Source organism: Gadus macrocephalus, chromosome 22 (assembly GCF_031168955.1).
Source record: "Gadus macrocephalus chromosome 22, ASM3116895v1".
Classification (NCBI taxonomy): Eukaryota; Metazoa; Chordata; class Actinopteri; order Gadiformes; family Gadidae; genus Gadus; species Gadus macrocephalus.
In genome coordinates, this window is record NC_082403.1 from 10,840,239 (window position 1) to 10,867,774 (window position 27,536).

At 46.9% G+C, this 27,536-nt stretch overlaps 2 protein-coding genes across 2 annotated transcripts; one reads left to right on the forward strand and one right to left on the reverse strand.

Annotated features, from left to right (window-relative positions):
* Nucleotides 1–4,105: 4,105 nt before the first annotated feature.
* LOC132451170 (1-acylglycerol-3-phosphate O-acyltransferase ABHD5-like) lies at nucleotides 4,106–7,881 on the forward strand. Its single transcript, XM_060043503.1, has 7 exons — nucleotides 4,106–4,262; nucleotides 5,015–5,097; nucleotides 5,447–5,846; nucleotides 6,190–6,341; nucleotides 6,614–6,725; nucleotides 6,889–7,069; nucleotides 7,421–7,881. Exons 1-7 carry the CDS (start codon nucleotides 4,219–4,221, stop codon nucleotides 7,544–7,546), a joined length of 1,098 nt encoding a protein of 365 aa, XP_059899486.1. The 5' UTR covers nucleotides 4,106–4,218; the 3' UTR covers nucleotides 7,547–7,881.
* Nucleotides 7,882–12,171: 4,290 nt separating this feature from the next.
* LOC132450879 (SNF-related serine/threonine-protein kinase-like) lies at nucleotides 12,172–27,098 on the reverse strand. Its single transcript, XM_060043056.1, has 8 exons — nucleotides 26,839–27,098; nucleotides 24,365–24,594; nucleotides 23,753–23,971; nucleotides 22,058–22,304; nucleotides 17,816–17,957; nucleotides 16,492–16,704; nucleotides 15,794–15,928; nucleotides 12,172–15,657 (listed from the first exon to the last, which is right to left on the reverse strand). Exons 2-8 carry the CDS (start codon nucleotides 24,485–24,487, stop codon nucleotides 14,382–14,384), a joined length of 2,355 nt encoding a protein of 784 aa, XP_059899039.1. The 5' UTR covers nucleotides 24,488–24,594; nucleotides 26,839–27,098; the 3' UTR covers nucleotides 12,172–14,381.
* Nucleotides 27,099–27,536: the final 438 nt, after the last annotated feature.

Sequence of the window (27,536 nt, forward strand, 5' to 3'; positions counted from 1 at the left end):
GCAGACGTACATTCAAAAATACACACAAATCCACACACAAAAAACACTGCATGTGCATGCACACATACACAAAGGTATTTTCTATATGCTGCATGAGAGTCAGCAGACAGAGCTGGTGGGGGGGGGGGGCAGAAAGTGAGGGGAAAGTAACTGAGAGGCAGACAGTGAGACGTGCCATTATAAATCATATCCGCTGCTGGCGCCAGCCATGTAGCCTAGCAACCAGACAGTCCCCGCCCCCACTCCATCCTTTCTCTCCGTCTCTGTATCTCTCAGCCTCTCTCCCCCTCTCCCTCTCTTCCGCTCTTTCCTTATACCTTATTACCCATAATATTCGGTGCTGTGTGCGGTGCTTTGCTGCTGCTCACACAAACAAAAATCCATAGCTGTTCAATGCCTACAGTTTGCCTCAAGGATCAAACCTGGAGTCGGCTGATGTCAATCTGGTGTTGTACACATGGGAGGAAGTCAAGCTGCCAACGCATGTCGCACACGGCTGACGCCGCCGGCTAACATACACGGGGATTTTGCAGGAGGCCTAAATTAGGTCCCCCTGATCCTGTGAGGGTCAAAATTGATGTGGATCTTTGGAAACGTTTTGCATTTAGTTGATGAGTTGAGGTGTGGCAATGTTAAATATGTCACCCATTTAGTCACACTACTACAAATAGTAAGTAAAAAGGCAACGGCCGTGACAGTACAACAAAACACATGCGATGAAAAAAGTAGGGAATCTTATTTTTGGGAGGCGTCTTGTGCTCTGCTTTCATCCGAGTACGGTTTTGACTAAACAGAACTGGGCATCTTTGAAGAAAACTACTTCTAGCGTTGATCCTCTTGCTATTTATATAGTGAAGACACAACGTGGAATTATGATACATTTTCTCATTTGCCTTCCCTGCCAGCGTCAACGTTCCTACTAGGGTATATTCATTATACACATAATGTATCATGATGACTTTTATCCATCAGCTCATCTCTCTCCATAAGGAATACCGGCCCGGGGCAAAAAAACAAATTATCTCTCCAGCCATATTGTGATGTAACTAATGGATGAGGGCTGCTGTGAGATTGCTCAGGGTCTGTCTCTGTGTTCTATCCCAGCCAGACAACAGGAAGTTTGGGGGGGGGGGGGGGGGGTGCTTTATGGTTCCTATTCCAGACATTGATCCTTTGACTGTTCCTTTATAATCCCCCCCCCCCTTGACTTCTGACTGGATGGCAGCACAAGTCATTTTAGTGAGGGCCATTATCCGTCAATGACAATAGCCGAACAATCCTTTTTTTTTTACTCAATTGAATGCAAAAACGATATTATACACTTTCTGCTTTAAAGTTATAAGCTTCTCAATGAAAGTCATTCACTCAATAATAATAATAGGTATACAACAAAGAACAAATATTGATATTAACGACAATGTGTGTGTGTGTGTGTGTGTGTGTGTGTGTGTGTGTGTGTGTGTGTGTGTGTGTGTGTGTGTGTGTGTGTGTGCGCGCATTGTAAAATAAACAACATACAGGCAATCATTTGTAGCTACTATCGCATTAAGAAGACAACATGAAAGATATGGCGAGATATGACAATAAGATATTGCCTGCGTAGCCTTGTCGGGGGTTGATGCTGATGACATGTTTTTATGTTCCCAGTCAAGTGGATAAGGGGCTGGCTGTGAGGCCGAGGGCTGCGACTTATCCATGGAGATATGGATGCAGTTGGACAGGACAGGCCCACCTCATCCTATCCCCTTCTGCATCCGTAACTGACAATGTAATGAGATGTATGTCATAGTCGATTTAAAACGACATGCGTCACATGCTAAATAATGATTAGTTGCGTTGGATCTAACAAATCCTTCAATCATATGATAGGTACGATTAATTTATTATTGCTATTTATAACGCCCCTATCTGTTTTGACGTCCACACCCTACAGAGAACTACTGGAATGACCATGACCTCAAGGCTATCTTATCATATGGTTCTGGGTCAATAAAAGAGCTCATTCTTTATAATGAACCGAGGCTGCAAAATGTCAGATAAAAAATGCCACACTAATTAGCGCAAAATCATGTAGTCAATATGCTGGCTTTGGACGACAAGCAGAAATGTAGAAAATGTAAAGTATGAGCTTTAATTTGAAAAAATCTGTAAATGAGATGAAGGGAGCAAAAACTCATGGTATATAAAAATAAAAGGCCACAAAAACAAGAAGACAGAAGGATAGAGATAGGAGGACAGAGATAGGAAGATGAGAGACAGAGACAGAGACAAGGAGGAGAGAGAGAGAGAGAGAGAGAGAGAGAGAGAGAGAGAGAGAGAGAGAGAGAGAGAGAGAGAGAAAGATGCTGTTCTATCATATGGAAGAAAGGGAGTAATTGCCAACCTTCAGTAACAAGACAAGTTAATTGCAGAGACGCATTGCGTGGTCTGACACTGCAGGCTGGCAGCATGTTGCAGCAAAAGCCCCATTCGCCACAATAAAAGCCCCCCCAGTCAGAGCTCACTAAACGGCCATAACCTGGAGAACAACGGTGACTCTGCTGTTGGCCCAGGCTCCTGCCTCATTGTCTATTGGCCCATGCAATAAGAAGCCCACAGATTTCCACAACATACAATCAAATGGCTTGTGGTGTGACAGGAACAGTGGTTGAGCGGGATATTAGGGGGAGGAGAAAGGAAATGAGTGTGTGTTTTTGAGTGTGGTGTAAGTTTGCGGTGAAGGTGTTTGAGTGCTCTGAGTCTATTTGGAAGCACTCAAGTCGGTCCTCAACCCACGAGCAAGTAAAAGCAGATGGTACAACAGGGAAATAGTGTCTGAAGCTCCCAGCCCTGTTGGTTTAATTGTGTTCATGCCTCCCGGTGAGTTTGAGTGCCACCTTGTGGTGTAGGTCTGCCACAGCGCCGCCTCGCAGCGTCCCGATTCGTGGAGCCGACTCGTCCCCTGAACCGTTCCTTGAGAAGAAAACACCCACACAGATGTTAATCTCATGAAATGCTAAGGAAAATCACCACTAGGCCTCATTCCCAGGGTTTTTGCCAAAAAAAAAAAAAAAGTAAACAGTCACAGTAAAACAGTAAATAGATAATTACAAAGGCTAAATTAATAAAAAATAATGTTTGTTGTGAAATTAGGAATGTGGATACTACTGGGTCAGAGGGGTTGAAGTGATGACACAGAATAAATGGAAGATGAATTGAGTGAACACCACATAGTGCATTATCAGCTGGTAGCCCTATCGTCCTATTGATCGCATATCTGATACCGGGTTTGGATTTGACGGCCATTAAATGAAGTACAGCAGAGGTAGAGAGGTTTAAGTAAGGACAGGTTAAGGTGGTGACACCAAATGAAAACCATAAATCCAAGGCAAACCAATGGAAAATTGAAAAATAGAAACAGGATGAGAAACAAACGAGGGGATACCTGGAGATCTCATTGCTCAATCTTGAACGCCTCTATAGAAAAGGTCAGGGTGAAATTAAATGAGTGACAACTGGCCCTACTATCACCATTGCACAATAGGGCCATGGCATGGCAATAGCCTAAAGTGTTCTGATTAAAGGCTATTATGATATATAGTTTGTGTCGATAACATGATGAAAAAGATCGATATCGCTGTGATTTTGCACAATGCATAGTTATGAAATTGATAACTCTTGTTGTAACATTAATCTAGCTTACTAAAGTTATGATAAAAGGTTGAGAATTGAATCGACCTATAGAAGTGTCATTTCCCTTCCTGAACGGCTCCTGTTCAGGAAGTGAAATTTCCCATTAATTTATTCCAATGAAGATAAAAAATATCGATATAATAACATTGGTAAACAGAAAAAAAGGCAAAGGTACAAGAATGCGACAGAACCATTTTAAAGTGAAGGAAGGGTGTTGTGTGTGTGTGTGTGTGTGTGTGTGTGTGTGTGTGTGTGTGTGTGTGTGTGTGTGTGTGTGTGTGTGTGTGAGAATCTGTCTGTAATATGAATATGTTATAGCTATCCCCACACCAATGATTTCATGAAGTTCAATGTACCACAGGAACAGCTGACCTAGCCCTGCCCTCGTATACTTCCAGTCCACTTGTGCAATACATGTTTGTAGATATAGATGACGTCGTCCGGGGCTACCATCGACTAGACAATGTCAGATCACTACTCCTCCTCCTACTTGAACTTTGACAAACAAGTTAGTGTCATGGAGACGTGTCGGTCCCCTCAATCACCATGCGGAGGATGGCGGTGGAAGTCCCATCTATCGCAGAGCAGAGGTAACTTTATTATATATTTATTCATCGACAGTATCAGAAACTATACTCGACTTGATCCCACGCCCCGTTCAGCATGTTGATTAATGGCTCTTATTTGGAATGAATTATCGACACTTTGTTAGAAATATATTCTTGTGCTCTCTTGACTAAATTTAATTGTTTATATTGCCAATTATTAGTGATACAGGCCTCCTTTAGTAGCAGTCTAAAGTATACCATGCAATTCAAAACGTGTAATCGTTCTATCGTTGATTTTTAGTTTACCTGGGATTCCGCGCGTTGGGGAAATCGACATTACTAATTGTTTAGCCAAATGTCGCGATACTTTGGTTGAGAAAGTAATCTTGTGGTGTATCTTTGTTATATTTTTCATAATGATGGCTGTATTGCTGCAGAACTAGTGTTATGCAATTGAAGCGCTCTTGGGGGCGATATTAGTAACCAACGGAGATTGTCTGAAAAGTGTAGTAGCTAATACGACTTGTGGACAATTTGCAACACTTCCAATGCTCAAAACTAGCTTCCAAATGGCCACTATTGAAATTTGCTTCTGACATGAGTGACTATTACATTTTGCAATATTTGTAATCAACAATACATTTTTACAAATTTCTGTAATTCAATTTGAGTTCATGCGTCCCACTTTCATTTTGTCGTTTATATTGTTGTTTAAGTAACTTTTCTAAATTGAACACAAACAAAAAGGATTTGTTGAGGTCAAAGTTCTGTGCGTGTGTGTGTGTCACTCCCAGCTCCTGGCTATCCAGTTGGCTGCCCTCCTGGTGTCCCACTTCTTCTTCTCAATTGAAAGACGCAGAGGAGAAAATGCTCAAAAGTAAGCATGCGTTTGGTTCAGTACTGAATCTCCTACTGCTTTACCTGCTGTCGGTGGATTCACTCTGCATGTCCATTCATTCATCTATCCAGCCATTCATCCATCCATTCTTTAAAATTTTGAATTGAAAGTGGAAAATAGGTAGTCAATCCCACAAAAAGCAAAGCAAAGGCTAATGGTTCGTTCTTTGTCCCTCTGTCATTGAAAAAACACAATGGGCACACAATCTGACGCTCAAGGTATCATAGTGACTGATGAATTGAAAAACTGAAAAAAACTGCCTCAGAGTAAAAGTCTTCCATCCATCCACCGGCTTTCTCCCTATCTCCCTCTCTCTCTCCATCCTCAGGCGTGAGGCAGCCCTTCTCCAGGCAGCACGTGCGCATCTCCGGAGACAACTACCTGTGGACCCTGGCCTTCAACACCCTCCCTCAGCCCTCCCAGCAGCCGGCCCGGACCCGGCCCGGCCCCCCGCTGGTACTGCTCCACGGCTTCGGGGGCGGGGTGGCGCTCTGGATCCAGAACTTTGACTCTCTGGCGGGCTGCGGGCCCGTCTACGCCCTGGACCTGCTGGGGTTCGGACGCAGTAGCCGGCCCCAGTTCAGCGGGGACCCGCGCGAGGCGGAGGAGCAGTTCGTGCAGGCCCTGGAGGAGTGGAGGCAGAGGGTGGGCCTGGAGGACATGGTGCTGCTGGGACACAACCTGGGGGGATACCTGGCCACGGCCTACACACTCAAACACCCACACAGGTAGGGGGGTGGGGGGGGGGGGGGGGGGGGGGGTGTTCTGTATGTAGTGCGGTCGGGGTGTGTCTTGTGCATTCGGTCAAAGGTTTGAGTAGGTTTAGGTGTGTCATGTCAGTGTGCGTTTTTCTGTCTGTATAGTGTTTACACTAGATGTGAAATCTAGGTTTAGCACATACTGTACAAAGAGGTCCTGCACACAAACACACACCGATATTATATAATGTGTGTGTGTGTGTGTGTGTGTGTGTGTGTGTGTGTGTGTGTGTGTGTGTGTGTGTGTGTGTGTGTGTGTGTGTGTGTGTGTGTGTGTGTGTGTGTGTGTGTGTGTGTGTGTGTGTGTGTGCAGAGTGAAGCACCTGCTCCTGGTGGAGCCCTGGGGGTTCCCGGGACGGCCAGACGGTCCTCAAGACGGCGCCATCCCAGTGTGGATCAGAGCGATGGGGGCCTCCATGAGCCCCTTCAACCCCCTGGCCGGGCTGAGGCTGGCCGGCCGACTCGGTGAACACACATACGCACGCACGCACGCACGCACACACAAAAACATAACCATTAACTCCATTCAACACGTTTAATGTTCAATAATATTGCCATTTCAAACTAAAAACCTTCATCATATGATTATAAGAAAAGACTATCTCTGGGTTGTCCAAATACGACTGAGGACTTAAGAATAACCTGCTACATCATGAAAAGAGGCTTAGGATCATTGGGATGTCTTTGGAGACTTGTATCAGTGGTATGCTCTGTGTTCTCATGTCTTTGGGCTCCAGGCCCCATGCTGGTACAGACCATCAGGTCGGACTTCAAGCAGAAGTACTCGTCGGTTTTTGAGGACCACACCGTGTCGGACTACATCTACCATCTCAACGCACAGACGCCCAGGTCAGCAAGTCCTACCTGCTTAATGAGCTGTTTCTGAATTCACCGTAAGGCACTTTGAAAGAAAAGTGTCTGCTAAATAGAAACGGAAAAAAGAGGAAGTCCTGAGGCCCAACCATACAACTTCCCTCCCCAAACCTTGTCTGTTTGTTGCTCTGTAACCCAGCGGGGAAACTGCGTTTAAGAACATGACCATCCCGTACGGCTGGGCCAAGCGCCCGATGCAGGAGAGGGTGGGTCGCGTCCAGCCGGACATCCCCATCTCCTTCATCTACGGGTCGCGCTCCAGCATCGACAGTGACTCGGGCTCCGCCTTGAAGAGAGACAGGCCTGATGTGCAAATCAAGGTACAGGCCCTCTGAAGAGTTGAGTGGCGTCAAACACTGACAGGGGAAATCTGTCAATGAATGAGTCACTGCTGGCAATGGAAAACATGTTCAGTCATGTCCTTATCTGTACACAGCTGACTGCTGTGTGTTTGTTGTTTGTTTGAGTGTGTGTGTGTGTGTGTGTGTGTGTGTGTGTGTGTCGGTGTGTGTGTGTGTGTGTGTGTGTGTGTGTGTGTGTGTGTGTGTGTGTGTGTGTGTGTGTGTGTGTGTGTGTGTGTGTGTGTGTGTGTGTGTGTGTGTGTGTGTGTGTGTGTGTGTGTGTGTGTGTGTCGGTGGGTGTGTGTGGGGGCTCGCTTGTTCCCCACCCAGGTGATTCGAGGAGCGGGTCATTACGTCTTCGCTGACCAGCCGGAGGACTTCAACCAGACTGTGCTTGAAATTCTTGCTGTTTACCGTACCGGGGCGGCTGTAGGGTCTGCTGAGGAGGACCTATAGGACCTATAAAGACCATGCAGGCTTTGGGATGAGCCAATCGTATAGCCCCCTCCCACCACCCTACTACGCACAACAAAAAGACTAGCTCCTTCCCCTTTTTCACTATGCTGCCTTTGCACCGCACATTTGAGAGACAGAGAGTGCATACGGAGAAATCTATTATCTCCTGTACATCGGACCCGTTCTTGGTAGTCTGTCTAATCAACAGAATTGGCGATCGTGGAAACCTTGGGGTCAAAGTTCAGCACTGGATTTGCAGCAAGGGTTGTTAGCGTGAAAGTCTTCGCGTGTAAATGTGATTTTGTAAATAAACATTTAGTGCAGTTGTTATCTCACATGGGGTTCTTTTGGTGGCTTATTTATTGTGTGGATAGAGATTCTTGCGCAAACACTTAATGAGTAGTACCAATTCTGTGAAACGATAGGGCAACACGTGACCAAATTGACTGCACCCCCAAAAGACTAACCAGATCCAGACAATATGCAGAATAGGAGGTCTGGATGTTCCCTATTTATGACACAGATGCAACCTGTTCAGTTATATATATATAGGACAAAGGTCCCTTTCCTCGTGCGGAAACACAAAGCCCCGAAAGGAGCAGTCTCGAGGAACGGCCTGCAGAGGGCAGTGTTGCCGCTCTTAATGCGCCTGTCCTTCCGCTTTGTGTGGCGGTTGGATCATGTGCCTAGCCCTAGAAAGAACCTATCAAGTGGTCAAAAGTGTGTCTGACCGTACTCCAATATCTGGGCCGTCTTACCACCACAACAATGCAATCAGGCCAGAAGAGGGCCTACTTCCTGGCTTGGTGTGAGCAAGTATATGTGTGTTGTCCCCAAGCGCCTTTCAAGAGTTATTAATAGTCTGCTCAAATAGTTATTTCAAAGCACAGGAATAGCACATTGTTATTGTAAGAAAAACTATATTTCCCAACTGAAGGAGTTGGGAAATATCAGGGGGTATCAGCATCTCTAGCATCATCTATCATTCGTTGGTCCTACCAACGAATGAAAAGGACACATTCAGAGACATTTCTGCTTCCTGCTTTCATAACATGTCATAGCAAAACACTGATCCTTTATTGAGCTGTACAGGGACGATAAATCAACAGATGTGTTGTTCATTGCTTTACTTTGATTATTTCTCTCATGCACTGTTGGAGATGGAAGGACGGCCATGGAAAAGGGTTCAGATGACGGTAAGATCTTCACTTCAGAGTTGGAGAGTGACTGATTTCCAAGGGGATGGGCTACATAAAGAGACACATTTGCGGTGTTCAAGCGGTAACAGCCACATTTAACAGCCGCCTCTGTCACTTTTCGCAACTTCTGTCGCCGGCTTCGACATCAAACCTTCCCCCTTCCGAACCCTGTCTCCTGGCAACAGGGTAGCCACGGAGACCAGCGTGCGAAATCTTATGGATTGGGTGAAAAAAAGAAACGTCAGGAAATTATGTAGCGTTCTGTTGAGGAAATGAATTGGTGTTGGTGGGGGGAGAGGGGGGGGGGTGTTTGTTGTTTTCCTGGGGATACTGGCAGGGTGCAGTCAGTGAAGCATAAGGATGACACATCAATGGCCTTCTCTGGCCCCGTGTCCAAAATGCACACTAGATGTGCCTGATGTCCAGTCCATACAATCTCTCTATCTCTATCTCAGTATCTCCCTGTCCCTGTAAACCAAAGTAGCAAACCCAGGCATTTGCAATGAACGTATACTTAAACTATTTGTCCAAAGTCTGCCAGGTACAAAGTACAACAAATAAGCTCATAAGTGATATGAAAGATACAAGCTATCGCAGGTATCCCAACAGGCCTCAATGTGTCTTATTAGAGAGTAGAAAGTAGGCATTGAATTCTATCAGGATTATGTTTGTGTAAGCAAATATACCTCAACACACAGCACCACCACGAGCTCAGTGCTTTTAAATGAGCTGTCAACACTGCACAGAGAAAAAGTCCCACTGGAGTAAACCCAAAGCGTCAGGCTGCATTCATTTTTACCACAGCGACAACCTCACGCTATAAAGAGGGGTGTAGATCACATCCCTCCCTAGCCCCGCCCCTGCTACCATCTCCAAACACAGCAATAGTAACTCACAGCTGAGTGATCGATGGTAAAGGCGGGTGCAGCGCATATCTCCTATTTTATGGTTGGCAGCGCTACGGAGAAAAACAGCAGCTGGGATGATGCTTCTCCATTTGGGGATGGCGGGGGGAAGTAACGCTCACTTTGTCAGAATTTGTTAGGACTTTGTGTGGACGAAGGTTTGTTCTCTCGCTGATTGTGGATATTTGTTCGCATAGGTCAAATTAATGGCCACCTGTCTTTGTGGTAATGTTGTTCGGTTATGGATGACTGTTTATTCGCGGTGGTTATCTTTCAGACGTCAGGATGAATCATACATTGGTAAATTAGTCACAATTTGCAAAGTGTGAATAAGTCACAAAAAGACATCTGGTGAGGGATGAGGATGTCATTGGCTGACAGCTGATTGGTCGGCAACAAATATGAATATTTACCACACAATTGACGACCTGTGGAAAGGGTTCATGGGCTTTGGGGAGCAGCAGTATCTAAACAGGGGACACAAAGGAGAAAGTAAAACCAAAATCAGCTCATTCTCTAACCACTTACTGTGACTCCACAGCTCGTATATTTCAGAAGCTTTCAGACAGTTTTTCGAGAAGATTAACCTTCTTTCTTGATGTACCAATCTGTGACATCAAATATGTTTCCCAAAGACACATTTCTCTTTTTAATCAAAAAGGCAATGTTTTTTAAAACAAACTTTTCCACTTAAAAAAAAAAAATAACTATTGAGTTTCATGCGTCAAGACACCCAGCCATCCCAAAGCCCTACAACTAACATAAATGTGTCATATTATATCATTATGATTTAATTATATCAAAACCAAAATGTTATTCCTTCCATCATATTCGGGGAAGGAATAAATGCTTTGGCTTTCATATGAATGATATGTTCTGTGTGAGTTCCTCTGCAATACATTCATGCATGCCTTCATCCTATTATATTCATTGAGATTGTTTTTCCAGACCAAAGATAAAGCAAACAAGCCATCCCTCTCCCTCTTGGCTGCCTTTATATTTAGCCTTGTGAGAAATATCTGGCTGGTCTATTAGATGTGTCTGCCTTTTGTTGTCATCCACTAACAATCTGTTTTTGATTCCCATATGAAGTGTGGCTCATTGTGTGTGTGTGTGTGTGTGTGTGTGTGTGTGTGTGGGAGTGTGTGTGTGTGTTGCCCTGCCATCTAACTACTCTGTTTAGTGTGTTGAAATGTCTCTTAATCAGAAACATCCTCCTTTCCTATACGCTTCTGTTCACCCCCCATGGGGGTGAACTGCCAGTGGTTTCTGCCAGTGACAGAAACACATTTAACACACAATCGCCCTGTCTGCCAGTCTGAACACACAATGTCATTCTGTCTATGCCCCTCTGTGTCCCTTTGCTCTCTTCCTCGGTCTCTATATCTCTCTGTCGCTCATCGGTTCTCTCTGTGCCATTAGCTTTATGAGTGTCTCTCACTCTGTCTATCTCACCATCTCTCTCCCCGTCTCTATGTCTCTTCACCTCACATGCGAGCAGGGGGACGTGGGAATGAGCGCTTCGAGGTGATGAGTTGCTTTGTGTTATTTCGGGATCTGCATCACTGACTCCATCACCGGGCCTCTGGCAGCCGGCCAGGCCTCATCAGCAGCTCATCTCCGGGTCTGATTAGCAGCAGCGAGAGACGCAGGGCCGGCTGGGTCTCCTGATCCCCAAAACAACAACACGCCACACAGCATGAAGCTTTGTTTATTCACATTGACACTTGATTAGTATTCATGCAATGCCTGATGCCACAATAATGTATGAGAGAGAGAGAGAGAGAGGGTTTGTGATAGGATACAAAGGATAAGCGGATTTGATCTTTATCATGCACCTGTCTCAGTGTCCTGCATACATATTTATGTGTCAATGTGTGTGTATGTAAGCGTGTACCTGTGCATGTGTGGATTCATTCAGGTCCATCCCTCCATGGTGGACCTCATATGGTCTGGTGTGATTCAGTCTGCCTGACAAGGATCGGGAGCACATATGTGCCAGAGAATCCCGCTCTCAACACCATGACTTTAAAACCACTAGCTCTCTAACTTGAGCAGAAGGTCTGCCTAGCCTTGTGGGAGACTCAGGTCATGCGCCGGTTAGGTGGGTAGAAAGCTAGGTAAGCCATCCAATCATTTCATTCGGGCCGGACAAAATGATTGGATGGCTTATTATGGCTACCACAGCAGCCGGAGATACCAGATGTTTTTACTTTTTGTCTGCGTCTTTCATTTATGAATTGCTGTTGGACGTAGAAAAAGTTTCAACAAATATGAAAAAGAATGCTTCCATCAAAAATGCCTGCCTACCCTAGCTTTAGTATATCTTATTAACATCGGATTTAAAGATCCTTAAGGAGTGGGAAGGAGTTCTATACAACATAACCTATACAACATTACCTTTCAGCCGGGAGGGTCAAACAACTTACTTGACTACCACCCCAATAGGTTTGATGATTTGTTTGTATTTTCTTCAGTTTTTTTAAATAAATTCATGTATGGAATAAAAATAAAACGTGTCTTATTCCGTTCGCATGATTTTTATTTCAATATACATGTATTATATCTCATGTTTCATACAGTACAATATGTTCAAAACCAATTGTATGGCACACCCATGTTTGTTGGTACATTTTTCCGTCGTTGGTATTGCTGTGTGCGGATACGGTACAGTGAGGTGACACATCAGCTTATGTTGGATAGATACGATATAGGCCTAGGTGGGTTGACCTCTGTATGACGTTGAAGTTGCAACAGTAAAAAACATGCACTGGGTAAACATACCACTTAAGTCAAATATCTATTCACACACGATTTTGTTTGGTTGGTTTCTGTTTCTTTTTATAGGTCCTTGAATATGCTACACAACAAGTGGCTAGTCCTTGAAAGCTAGAGGACATGCGCGATTTTTTGGTTCTGACCCAACGCTAATATTAGCAGCTAGATAACTCTCTCTAGTGGCGTATTTGGGTACGGGATTGTGTGATTTGCAAGCCGACCTTCAACATTGCATACTGCACTGGCCTCCCTGTTCCGTTAGTATCCATTTTTAAGTAAATGAATGAATAAATAAATAATTGAAAGAACGAAACAAATCTAGATAGATTTTAGCCACCTCAATATAATTCAACATAGTCAAAATATATATATATATATTCAAAAATATTAGTTTGTTTTATCCCCTATGAATAAATAAATAAAATGTCTCGTGCCATCTCTCCATCCATAATGTTCAACTCACCAATTCCATTAGTTTATAAATCCCCTTTGCTGTTGCGTTTGGCTCTTAAACAATGAAAAGCACATCCAGCAGCCTTCTAGAAGGTTCTAAAAGTCTGATTGCTATTAACTATTACTATATTTACGCCAGTGAATAATAACCCTAAAAGGTCTTTGGATATTCACAATATGTACAAAACACTGCCTTACTGTAGTGGAGACACAGAGACCTTTGATCAAAGTGACTGTGTTTGCTGTCTGAGACTACAGAGCCCATTTGAAGTACACAAACACAACAACAGGGACAGACTTCAAAGTAAGTGCCATAGTCTCTCTCTGTTGGGTGCTAATTCCTGCAATCTGAAAAAACTAAAGAAGTCATATGCAAATCAGTCAGCCATAATCATTTAAAAAAAGACAACTGCCTAAAATATTTATTTAAAAAAATAGGTTTCACATGAATAATAAAAATAAAACCCTATGTGTAAACATCGTGTGTGTGTGTGTGTGTGTGTGTGTGTGTGTGTGTGTGTGTGTGTGTGTGTGTGTGTGTGTGTGTGTGTGTGTGTGTGTGTGTGTGTGTGTGTGTGTGTGTGTGTGTGTGTGTGTGTGTGTGTGTGTGTGTGTGTGTGTGTGTGTGTGTGTGTGCGCCTGTGTGTGCAGGCAGATATGCATGGTTGTAAAGGCCGGAGTGTGCAAAAAAAGTAAAGACCTCAAGACACACGAGTGATCGACATGAAATAACACTGCTCTCTCTCTCGCTCTCTTCTCTTCCATTCTCACTCTCCCCTATAGCCAGGGCCAAACGACACAACTTTAAAAACCCTGATTTAACGCCCGTCCACCTTACATGTTCCGATGTGCATTACCTAGACACCGGTTGCTTGGCGTGTGTGTAAAGTCTGACACATGTCCACAGAGCAGCCAGTCAATAGATGTGTGCTGGTCACTCTTTTCATGGTCACTCGGGACCGAGGAAACCACGGCTCCCCTCCCTCCCTCCCTCCCTCCCTCCCTCCCTGTTGCGCTCCAGGGGGATTGTGATGCCAATGTGGTTCAGCGAGCCATTGTCTCCTATCCGGTCTTCTTGCTCCTAGAGTTATGTATTTTCCCCTGATATCCTCACACAAGGTGCTTCAATAGGTTGTGCAGTGAGTGCATCACACGCAAACACTGACTGTACTCAACTAAATATAGTGTTTAAGAAGGTGAATTGTGTTTCCTCACCCACCATCAGGGTGAGAGGGGAATGGGGGTGGTGTGGGGGGTAAGGGCGTTGACTGTGATAGTTCTGAGGGTAGCAGGGAGAGGAGAGAGGGCGGAGGACAGAGGGATGAGGGGGAGAAGGGATGAGAGGGAGTGGCGGGAAAAGGAGTAAGACAGGGGGTGAGGTAGAAGAGAGTGGGGTGAGGTAGAGGAGGGAGGATCGGAGTCCTGGGGGTGGTGTTGGGTGGAGGGGGTAGCAGCCAGGCAGGTGGGGTGGAGGTGAGGTGCGGCGGGGTCCACAGGCCTTCAGATGACCTGGCAGCAGCTGTGGGGCGTGGGGGGGAAGAGCAGGCCCTCCTTGGGGCTCCTCTGGATGTTCACCGACAGAGTCTTGTCGCTCAGCGGCATCTGCAGCACCCGGTTCTTCAGGTTCCGGTGGTTCTCCCTGGCCAGGTCCAGCTCGCTCAGCCTCAGGTTGCCCGAGCAGGACCCGTCCAGCAGGGGGTCCCCCAGGAACGAGTCCCCCAGAGGGGTGGACCGGTGGAGGGTCACCCTGGGCGTGGGCCCCCCCAGCAGGGACACCTTGTCCAGGCTGCCGGTGGAGCCGCCCATGCACATCCTCCACACGGGCCTCTCCGGCCGGTGGTCCCCCGCCTCGCTCCTGTCACCGCCCCCCGTCAGATTGTGGAACTGCGAGCTGAGGCACAGACTCATGAGCTTCAGGCTCTCCACCAGGCCGCTGGGGGCTTTGGCCGAACCCCTGCCCCGAGCGTCCCCCGGACTCCCGCCGTTGGGGGGGCTGGCGGGCTCATTGGGGCCACGTTCCTCCCGCCCTTGAGGTCGGACGATGGGCTCTCGTTCGCCCCCGCCGAAGGAGAGCGTCGGCGCCGTCCCGCCGTGGGGTCCCGCCTCGCAGGGGTCGTCTTGCGTGTCGTCCTCAGAGGTCTCCGAGCTGGGCGTCGCCAAGGACTCCGGCGTCGTTCCGGCGAGGCGATCGGGGGACAGAGTGGCGCAGGGCGGAGCCGAGAGCCTGGAGGTTAGGTTGAGGTTCCTGGGCGAGGCGAGTCCACGCAGGGTCACCCTCTCCTTCTCTGCCCCGTCGGCCTCGTCCTCTTCCACGTCGCTGATCTCCTCGTGGATCTGGTTGAGGATCGGGGCGCTCATGCGACACGTCAGCCGGTTGGCCGGAGAGCGCGAAGAAGACCCCACCTTGGGGCGAAGCACCACCTGGAAGGGGAGCGGCTTGGGCTCGCCCTCCTCCTCCTCGTCCTCCTCCACGCTCAGGAGGCTGGGGCTCCTGGTCTTGGCGTGGTGCCCCGAGGGGCCGAGCCTCAGAGGGTTGGGCTGGGGCACAGCCAGCGGCCGGAGGACCCTCTCGTGGCTCTGGGTCATAGGCTGCAGCAGGTCGGCCATGTCCTTCCTCTGGCTGAGGTCCAGCAGTGCCGTCTTGGGCCTGGGTCCTCGGTGGAGGCTCTCGGCGCTGCGGGCGGGGGACTGGGGACCCCCGGGGTGAGAGATGGCGGGGCCTCCCAGGCCGTCCGTCATGTCCTGGTGCACGTCCACCCTGGTGGGCCACGACTGCCTGCGAAGGGGTTGAACATAGGGAACGGCAGATCAGTGACTGAAATCGTCCATTTCGGGAAAACTTCAGGTTGCATGTCCTTCAGACGAATCCTCTGAAGGACAATGTCAAAGGTCAAGGTCGGTGAGCCCCATACCTGAACTGAGCCTTGCTGGGGCTGGCAGAGCGAATCTGGCTGTGGTTCTCCTTCTCCTGCCTCTCCCTCAGCACCCTCTCGGCCAGCAGGAAGTAGGTAGCCGTGATGTGGTTGTACCGGTTGGCCTCCAGCGCCCTGAGACACCGTGAGCAAGAGGTGAGCGTCTCGTTCCAAAACACGCAAAACCACCGTGAAAAGACTACCCCTCATCTAAGGCATCAAGGAGATCCGCTCAAAACGAGCTGACAGGCTGGCTGTCTAGTTCGACGAGGCACTCTCTAGGAATAGCCCATGCCAACTGGCGGCTGACGGCAATTACACAGATGACGGCAATCAGTTAGACACGCCACCAGCTGTGCTAGCACAGAATGGCGCTTGTCCAGCCATCGCCAGATGAGAAGGATTTGCTAAATAGTCTGGTGTTTGTTGTCATGGAACAAACATTGGGCTTTTCGCCTGCAGTGACAGTAATGGACTTTGGTTATGACGTTGTTATGAAATTAGAAAGGATCAGTGGTTAGTAGTTAATGTCAGTCGGTGGTAGTGATAAGTAGTTAAAGTAGTTGAAGTAGTGGACACATTTAATCATGTGGCGTTTGAAAGTGTTGGCTACCGACGTCCAACTGATCATCAGTTCTAGTACAAAAGGCCCAGAAACTTTGGTTGAACCGTGAAGACGGCGAGTGGGGGACGCGTACTCAGTAATGTCGTCTCGGTCGGCGATGCCCCCCAGCACCAGCCGCTGGATGATGCAGCCGTGTTCCTCCTCTGATAGGCTGCGGTGGGACACAAGGGGCGTGGCTAGCTTTGTGGCAGGAGAGGGGTCGACGCCCTGCAGCCACTCGTGTTCTTCGATGAGCTCCAGAGAGGTGCGGTTCTTGGGGTCCCTCTGCAGCATTTGACCTATGAGACTGGAACAAGAGGCGGTTGTTAGCGGGGTGAACCGGCGCGGTTCTGCTGATCCACTGTTTGGATCCACGGCTTTCACAACTATCCGTAAAGTGAACTTAAACTCAGGCCTGGACAGAATGTGTACGGATAATGTAAGCATATTTTTACTTCAGCAAAGTTCCAGTGTAAAAGTACTGCCCTGCATTTTGAGTCTACCGTCTGTTAATTAGCACCACCGAGAAGTTGAAGCCGCGACTCGAGTAGAAAAATAAATAAAAAAATAACACACACACACACACACACCATAGCAGGACTTCTATTTTCCTGTAATTTTCACACCACTTTTCACACCACATCAGTAGATGGGGGAGGCGGTAAAGACTTTTCACATGAAATCAACGTAATTCCCGAAGCTCTCGCCTTGCAGCAGGAGGAACAAATGGATGCAGTGTTAAAGTATTCATGTCCCCACATAACCTGGCAGAAGACTCGGCTTGCTTCAGAAGGCTTTTTGAACAGAAAGGTAATATGGAAGATTAATAATGGTGGAGGGACGGGGGATGACTGCATAAGACTACACTAGACACCGCACTGCATCTCGGGGAAAACAGATTGGAAGGCAGGACAATGTGAGAGAGGAAGGGCGTGGTGGGGGGGGTAAGCCCTCGTCCCTCAACCACCTTTCTCTCTCTCTCTCTCTCTCCCCTCGTTCCTCACTCGTCTCTAAACATGAAATATGCAGCGCCTGAAGAGTGTTCACTCCCTCCAGCACACACACACACACACACACACACACACACACACACACACACACACACACACACACACACACACACACACACACACACACACACACACACACACACACACACACACACACACACACACACACACACACACACACACACGTGTCTATGAGTGAGTGAGTGAGTGAGTGAGTGAGTGAGTGAGTGAGTGAGTGAGTGAGTGAGTGAGTGAGTGAGTGAGTGAGTGAGTGAGTGAGTGAGTGAGTGAGTGAGTGAGTGAGTGCCTGCGTGCGCAGATGAGAATGGATGTGTTTGATTGTACTAAGGCGTTTGTATGGATGCATGTACGGAGATGTGTGTGTATGTAAGCGTGCACGTGTCTTACTCTCTGCATGCGTTGGAGACGTGTGCGGGGACGCTGTATTTGCAGTCCATGATCTTGGTGAGGGTCTCACTGTCGTTGGTCTCCTGGAAGGGAGGGTGACCACACACCAACATGAAGAGAATCACACCCAGGCTCCAGATATCTGCAGAGGACCAGAGAGAGAGAGAGAGACAGAGACAGAGAGAGAGAGAGAGAGAGACAGAGAGAGAGAGAGAGAGAGAGAGAGAGAGACAGAGAGAGAGAGCGAAAGGGAGAGCGAAAGGGAGAGTGAGGGAGAGAGGCGAATAAGGCTTGCGTTGCATTTTTAACAGTGCCAGGAATGGTAGTAGTAAACACAACAGACATCTCCTAAAGAGAAAGTGCCAGAGTGAAATATGGGATGATAGGATTGGGAGAGACAAGCAAGCATGGCTGTCTGCCTTTATGTTTAGTGACACACACACACAAGTTTGGGTTCACTTTGAAATGTGCAGATTTTTCTAAAAGAAAAACACTTTTTTGTTTTCCAATGAAGATACATTGAGCCGAAATACAGTCTAGACATTGTTAATGTGGAAACTGCAGATTTATTATGGAATATCTACATAGGTGTACAGAGGCCCATTTCCAGCAACCATCACTCCTGTGGTACATTGATTAGCACATTGTTTTAAAGGGCTAATTGATGATTAGAAAACCCTTGTGCTTTTGAACGGTAGTGCACGTTGTGTGTGTGTGTGTGTGTCACACACACACACACACACACACACACACACACACACACACACACAAGCGACACAAACAAAAGCTCTCTGAACCTATTGACAAATTAAACATGATTCATATTTGATCAAAGAGCTGTACCCATAAATATGCACAAACCACATCTGCTCTAACATTGAAGCTGTTCCTTGCCGGCTGGCACTACAAATGCACACACGTGCACACACACACACACACACACACACACACACACACACACACACACACACACAGCTCAGCAGACGCTGCACTCCTACACACACACACACACACACACACACACACACACCAAGGAAGTGGGTTAACGTGTTCATCTGTCATTGATTCATACGCTTGCTAGTTGCTCACTACAGCCGTTCTATCTATGGCTTCTGCAAAGCGGTACTGGAAGAGAGCAGCAAAGTCCTGCAGGCATGCAGAACAGTGTTTGACGGTAATATGGTCCACTGACCCACATTCCACGCTAGTCTTCCGACGGCATTAATACCCAGCACACATACGGTGTGCAACGCAAGCGGCATACCGCGCCGATAACACACTGGTTCAAGTCAAAGATAGCCCTTTCAAATTAATACTGTACGCTTTTATGGCCTCCCTCCCTTATTTTCTTCATGCTGTGAGCATCCCCGTGATTCTCAAAGATCTTTGTGTTCCGATGATAGATCTTTCTTTGTGTGAGCAGTAGATTCTGAACGGTTTCTGCGTGTATCGCTGCGTCACTGCGTGTGATCTTTCCCATGTTCATACAGTTGATTTTCATTATTCTATGTGCGGGTATTGTCGATTTTGCTTTGCACGCATCATTGATTCTGACTGCACTCTGCACGTCTAGTCGATTGGCCTTCGCGCGTGTACTTGATTTTGATTGGTCGTCGCTGGTGTGGCTGCTCAGCAGTCCTCTACCCAGCGTGCCTCTTGGCCTGCGATGCGATGCCTGGCGTGGATGCAGGTGGATTGTGGGTGGTGACTATTTATCGCCACGGCTGTGAAAGAGTGTGCGTCAGCCCGCCGCTACCAGGGGAGTCGAGAAGTGTTGCTGCAGTCCCTGCCGTTTCCTAGCAACCGTGATACCTCCCCATCCGTCCCAGCCCACCGCTGGTCCTCCCTCCCCCCCCCCCCATCCCCTCTCCCCCCAACCCCATCACTGCTTCGCGGCCGGTGGTCAAGCAACCGGCTATTGGATGGGTTTATTTATACGAAGCAGTCTGTTTCCCTGCTGCAAACGCCCTCGCCATTAGCGGCGACAGCTGCAATCGTCTAAAGTACCCCTTTTAGTTTTGCGTCCCTCACTTCTGCAATCATTCACACGCCCTACACGCACGCACACCAGGCAAGCACACACTCATGTGCACACAATTCAGGATGCGCTTGCTGCTATCCGTCCATTGAATAAAGATTTTTAAAGGTAATTTTCAGCTCTTCATCACCATGATCATCATCAGCAGCAGCAGATTGTAACAGCATCCTCCAGAACTGTCCCCCACTTTCAGAACCGATACTCGCCCTATTTGTAAACTCCTCCTCCAGGATTAACCGTGGCGACCACGATAATCCCTGGACCCCCCCCCCCCCCCCTCCCTTCTGCCTCCGTTCCAAGGCCTACCAACTTTATAGCTTTCTATGATGACCTCGCTGCTGAGCTGAGCCTCGTTCAACGCCAAACGGTCCGCCTGCGTCCTCGCGCCCGATTAATGCCTCGCTGGTCGGATGGGTAATCCTTGCTAATGAACCCATCATCATCATCCTCATTTCAGACAGCGGTGCGGGCAGCAAGTCGGGTAGTGCACATGACCGTAAGACCAGCGCCGCATGAATGAACACGCAAGCAGCACCCATGAATGGGAGACACAAAACGGTACATTTCTTGGTCGTAATCTGGGTCAAGCGCATCTTTTGAAGGGATTTTTAAAGGGATTGCTGACTCTGTGGTCTTAGAAAGCCGGCCAAGTACCATCAGGGCAACTGATTGATTAGATAGGGGCACGCACGTGCACACGCATATCCACCGTGGTGAATGTGCACACGCATATCCACCGTGGTGGATGTTTATGCTCAGGCTGGAACTATAGCAGTGCTGATAAATCACTATAATCTCTCTCGCTTGGCCACTCGCCCGATTTTTCACTCTCGCTCGCATCTGCTCTGCAAAGGGAAGATGAGAGGAAGCAGAGAGGAGACCGTAGAAAATAGCCACAGCAGATCCACTCAAATGGAAAAATGGAAAAACACTCCTCTCTCTCTCTCTCTCTCTCTCTCCCCCCTCACAATTTTCCCCTTCCCTCACACTCAGTTCTCTAGCTGACAACCCCCCCGCCCCTCCTTCACACACACACACACACACAAGACCTGCACCCCCAACACCCCCCCCCCCCCCCCCAAAACATCCATGCCTGATTGCATTTCATTTGATATTTAAACTGGTAGACACACAAACTAATTGTCAGTATATTCACTGATATAGTTTCATATAATTCAATAGTAAATTGAATGGTGGAGTTGCTTATAATTTAATGGCTAAAATAGGTCCAGCTCTATATTATTTAATATCTAAAAGTACACAGTTGTACATGAGAGATGAGATAAAAGCACAACAGAGAGAAAATAACAGAAACCAATTTCACGATGACCCACTATCAGATTTCATTACATGCAGGCAGTGGCCTTCAATGATCACGATAAAAGAAGAAGCTAAAACTCCTCTCTCCTCTTCAAATAAATAAGTAAATAAATATGCCTTTTCTTTAAAAACATCAATGGCTAGGTGACTGAATGGCTTTTGTCAATATCACCTCATTTCCTTTTCATTGTGTTGCTATCACAACTCTCGTCCAATCGTAGAGGGCTGATTTGCATTACCCTCTGGTTCAGGAGATGTGTATACACTAGGCCCACACACTGGCACAGGTGTAGGTCATACAGCTATAGAGGACACCATGTCCTGGTCACTTGCATATAGAAGGAACACAACCTGGACTCTGGACTCCACGCAGTGGAGCAGTAGGACACAAACACGTACATACACACACAGGGTTGACATAATAAATTCAGAGCCCAAATGCACACCACACATGCACACTGATAGACGGGCAATATGAGCTTAAGGTAAACACATCAATAACTGGGCCACTGCTGATTATTCATCGCTCTCTCTCCCGCTCCCTCTCCGGACTCACTTAAGCTGTGCATTTAATCGCATTTACCGTAGATTTCGAAACTATATAATCGTGTTGAATTAATTTCTTAGTTTATTTATTTTATCATTCAAAGAACAGCTGGATACATATTTGTACATTCCTTTCCACTTGAACATTTACTTGTTGATCATTTTTTGCATCATTTTAAAAGGGAAATTTCAAAGTTCTCAGTTAAAACGTTATTTTTTTGGAGAGAAATGCTGAATAAATGCATCATGCTTTCAAACTCAAAAAGAGATGATTTCAATATTTCCCAAGATAATCCTGATTCTGCTTCAGATTTTTTCGACCCAGCCCTAGGACTCACCGACGGCGGGGGCGTCGTACTCGTCCCCCAGCAGGATCTCGGGGGCGGAGTAGGCCAGCGACCCGCAGGAGGTGCTGAGGTTCTCCCCGGGGCGGAAGCGGTTGCTGAAGCCGAAGTCGGTGAGCTTGACCAGGCCCTGCTTCTGGAAGAACACCACGTTCTCCGGCTTCAGGTCGCGGTGCACCACCCGAAGCCGGTGGCAGTAGGAGATGGCGTGCACGATCTGGGCGAAGTAGCACTTGGCCAACTGTAGGGGGAGGACGATGGGACGAGGGGATGGGGGATGTGGTTATACATCAAAGTTGATTAAAGGGGACATATTACACCACCAGGTTAGTGACCTCTCAAGTGGGTGTGTCCACCTAGATGTGTGCTGGATAGATGAGCAACGTTTGCTAAAAAACAGCTTGCAACGGCTAATCACACTCACACCTGGCGGTATAATATGGCATCTTTAAAATCTGAAATAAAGTTGCACTGCCATTTGTTTAGGTTAGATATAGCATGTGTAAGGTGATGCAGGTCCCAGAAGGGTCTTTAGTCTGTCGGGTATACTTTGCAATAATTACCGGCTCAATGTATATAATTCTAATTATTACCCGGCTACTTACTAAAGAAATCAATACTTTGACACAGAACATGAACCCAAAAATATATGTAATTTAATTGAAAATCGGTTCTGAAAAAATTTATTGGAGGTTACGTTCTATGCTCGGAAATAGCAACCATAGCAACGGTCTGTTATTCATGGCAGTGGTCTGCTTATCAGAATCGAGTACACAACAAAGCTGTGCAATTTATGTATATATAATTGCATAGGAATTGATTGGGGTGTTTGGATTCAGAAATGCAAGATAAAAGAATGAAAGAAAGAATGAATATGAAAATAACCAAAAATAAAAATAAAATAAAAAATATAACTGTATACGAGTTGAATATAAAAATCGAATCTAGCCTGTAATGTTTTATACACGGGAGACTATGGAGTCTTTATGTAAAGTCAACAGTAGCTAGCTTTGTAGCCAAGTTTAATTATCAGTTTAATTGTCCCGATACTGCCCCAGCGTCATTTACTACTTGTTTTCACTGAGTCATAAGTCAAATATTGGTCACCTGTGTTGATTACTAATTATGTTGACGAAGCCACATACAATCATAATTTAAATGTCTTCATGAAAAAATATTCTGTGTTGAAAAAGATGGTTTAGGATTAATATGATAAAGTTCCAATTATGTTTATGTTAAGTTACTTAAGACTGTGTTCTGATACTGTATATTTTAAACCAGTAACATTAAGAGTCAGGGTGTCTCGGCATAGCATATATAGCACGCATAACCACAGTGTCCAATGATTGGATGTTTAATTCCTTCCCTTTATTCTTTCTTCACCACAACAATTCCATGTATGTGACGGTTCCCTGGCAGAAAAACCCTTTCTGATTCCGATGTGGATCCGCTTTCAAACATGCGTGCATGTGGATGGTCTGTTTGCTGATGGGTGTGTGTGTGTGTGTGTGTGTGTGTGTGTGTGTGTGTGTGTGTGTGTGTGTGTGTGTGTGTGTGTGTGTGTGTGTGTGTGTGTGTGTGTGTGTGTGTGTGTGTGTGTGTGTGTGTGTGTGTGTGTGTGTGTGTGTGTGCGCATACATGGGGGTCGCTGGTGTGTGCGCGTGCGGGCGCCCGTGCATGACGGCTCACCTCCTCGCCGAGGCCGCCCTCGTGCTTCATGATGCAGTCGTACATGTCCCCGCCGTCCGCCAGCTCCAGGATGAGGTAGAGCTTGGTGGCTGTGTCGATGACCTCGTACAGACGCACCACGTTGGGGTGCTGCACCATCTTCATACAGCGCACCTCCTGGAACAGGTGGCCCCGCGCCACCGCGTCCAGCTTGGTCTTGTCGATCACCTTCACGGCAACCTGGGGGGAGGGGGGGCCAAAGAGGACGAGGAAGAGGAGTGAACCTCCCGTTTGTACCAAGTGCCCTTCCTCATCATCTTCACCCTCACTTGTTAACCCGTTGCCGGGACGGCCAGACATCATGAGACACATCGTGCCGTTTATAAACTCTCGCATTTATAAAAAAGATATATCATCTAGGACTCAAACTGTTGACCACATGCAATCATATTTCCTCTCAACCTAATCAGGCATTGAATGTCAAGGCTCTATTCGTGATTTCAAGGTAATTTTGGGCCAACAGGTGTGTGTGTGTGTGTGTGTGTGTGTGTGTGTGTGTGTGTGTGTGTGTGTGTGTGTGTGTGTGTGTGTGTGTGTGTGTGTGTGTGTGTGTGTGTGTGTGTGTGTGTGTACCTTTTCCCCTGTGAAGACATGCCGGGCCAGTTTGACCACAGCAAAGTGCCCGCGGCCCAGGGTCTTGTCCAGGTCGTACAGGCCGGCGATCTTCCCATCGTGGCCACGTTTCAGACCAGCCATCAGACTGCGGGTAGTGCCGAGGAGTTGCCTCTCTCTCGCTAGTGAGCTGGTGTTTCTCCGGTCAGTTCTCCATTTTCATCCAACAGGTCGAATTCAGGACGTTGTAACTGGTTCAACAAACATTTCCCACATTTACATTTATAACATTTACATTTCTATTTACTTTTGTCAGTGTCATGAGGTGTTCAAACAATGAACAGGCAGGCAGCTACCCAACAGGCCTCCTTGATGCCTTATCTCTTCCAGCGCATTGATGCCAGACAGGTATTACATTTCTAACCAGCTCAGTCAAACAAGGAACAGCAAATCCAGGTAAAAATACATTTATAAAAATAAAAAAAACACAGAAAGGACTTGTTTCCAGGAATTTGTTGACTAAACTCCTTCCACTTGTAGGCACTTGACGCAAAGTTTACCAGATGCTAGAAGTCAGTGAACTTTGCAACCTTGTTAACCAAAAAAACCACACACACACACACACACACACACACACACACACACACACACACACACACACACACACACACACACACACACACACACACACACACACACACACACACACACACACACACACACACACACACACACACACACACACACACACACACACACACACCTCACCAACCCCCTCTAGCCTGGCAAGCATGACATTCCGTTTCGAGTAGGCCATGCGTGTATAAACTGGAATCCGGCAGAGACACAAGCTCGCCAAGAACATTCCTGACAGGTGAGTGTCCACGGGGCGGGTCCTCAGAACACTGAGTGTGCGTGCAACGCATTCAGTCAACGCCCCCGTGGTCGGGGAACGCACCCGTCGACCACAGCCACCGGACACAAACCCACGATCCACCTACACGTATAAACTCCACACGAGCACAAAGAAACGGCCAAACAAATAAAAGGCGGGTCTCTGGGCCTGAGGGTGATGATGATTAATAGGATGGTGGTGATGAGGATGATGATGAGGATGATGATGATGATGATGATGATGATGATGATGATGATGATGATGATGATGATGATGATGACGACAATGGCTGGGAATGGCAGTTGGCCTTCATAGCTCTAGTGTTCTGAAATATCAACGTTTTTAGAAACGCTCTGTGGGAAAGAGCTTCTGAGACGGAGTCTGCCAGCGTACCTGTGAAGAAGAGTGACTCATGTGGCTTTTAATAGCAGCCTGCCATCCCTCTCTCCCTCACTCTCTACCACTCGACACTTTCTGCATGCTTTCATTCACTCACTCTTAAAACACAGGCACTAGCCAAGACAGTACCCTGTAGTCCTACTCTGTTGTACTCAACACTTGTCTTGGGCTAATAAAGCCCTTAAAGGGGATGTCCTGCTGTCCAGCTCCACGTGGGCCTCGTAGGAATCCCTGGAGTTCAGTTTCAGCCAGAATGTGGGATCAGGTCGCAGGTCTTCGGGCTAACAAGCTTAGCCAAGCCGTCATCTAATCAGCCTTGTCTGGTATGCATTGTACCATTCAGAGTACCTATTTGAGTGATGCATAGGCGTGTTCCCCGACCCCCAACCCCTCCCTCCCTCACAGTGTCTCTGTTTGTGACACCATTCCCATCAACTACACACCATGAGGGATGGTTGGTTGTGTAACTGTACTTAGGGCAGGCCGTCTAGAAGATGGAGGTGTTTTTATTGACAGGTGAGGTAGAGTGAAGTCCATGTGGCCTGGCATCTTGAACACACCCAGGTCTATATTAAAAAGGGCCAAGCACACAGATGGCACTCGATTGCTCAGGTAGATATATTGGGGGAGGTGGAGGCAGATATGATTACTGTGGACTTTAATGGCCCTTAAGATTGATAACTGAGAAAAAGACCTTGGCCTTTCTGACAGATAGCTTATGTTGGATTCTTCGTCAGACATAAATTGTCTCATTTGAGACTAAGACAAGTCAAAACACATATTTTAACCTTAAGCTCTGTGATAAAAAGCTTGAGCACATGCATTTCGAGTCAGAGGAGTTCTGTTTGAAATTGCATTCTTCAGTTCACATTTTAAAACTGCGTTTTGAATAGTCTACATGTTATCCATTCAGGCAACAAATGATAAGAAAACAGGGCGCAGAGGCTCTATTGCCCATATGGGACACCCGCTGTCAACAACGGACGCATTCTGGGCATCCGGAGCAATAACAACACAAGAAGGGTCGACGCACAAACCTTCCCTTGAAACGCATTAAAGAAACATGTGGTGGAGCCTAGAATAACCTACGTTGTATTTATACAGGCCTACAATACGGATTCTAGCTTGCTACAATTACGTTATAGATTAAAGGCCTAATATGTGTTTTGAAACAATAAATATCCCATTAAATACTGCTTACCAGGATGAGGCGCTCTATGAATCGGTGCCAAACGCCTCTCCTTCTGCGTTGCCCGTTTAGATCACTGCTTCACTATGGACGGTTGTACAGCGTGTCTCAATGTAACATGCAATACAGTATACATCTATATTGTGTAGTCCGTAACTAGAAACTGTCAGGATCCTATCCGTTAATATCCTCCAATCTCGCAACTCCGGCTCTGTCGTCCACCTTACTGCGCATACTTGGATAGTTCTAACTCATCTCTGACGTCAGAAGCACGTCGACCTATCCAAGGAGGCATGCGTGCTCAATGTGTTCAATTCATGGAAACGAATGGACAATAGTTTCTCTCCCAATTAGTTGACGCTTTTATAGCAATATAAATATATTTAACATACTTTAGAATGTTATTTTTATTCCTTTGATGTCATTTTATAATTCCTAATCGTTTTTATATGCAATGTTGCACTACCCTGTATTGTTTGCATGTCTGATTAGCTGCACTCATTGAAGCCTTTCTGTCTGCTTACGCGCATCCGTGCTTGTGAATCCATTATGTAGTTATTTCAATTAAAACAATTCATTTACATTGTGAGAAAGGATGTATTTAGGAACGACATGTTCCCTCCACAGAGCTGCTGGCGTAATTGGCAGGCAGTGGTTGAGATTGTGTCACACTTGCGTTTCGGCCACGGAAAACGGAAAGGAGTTTTAGC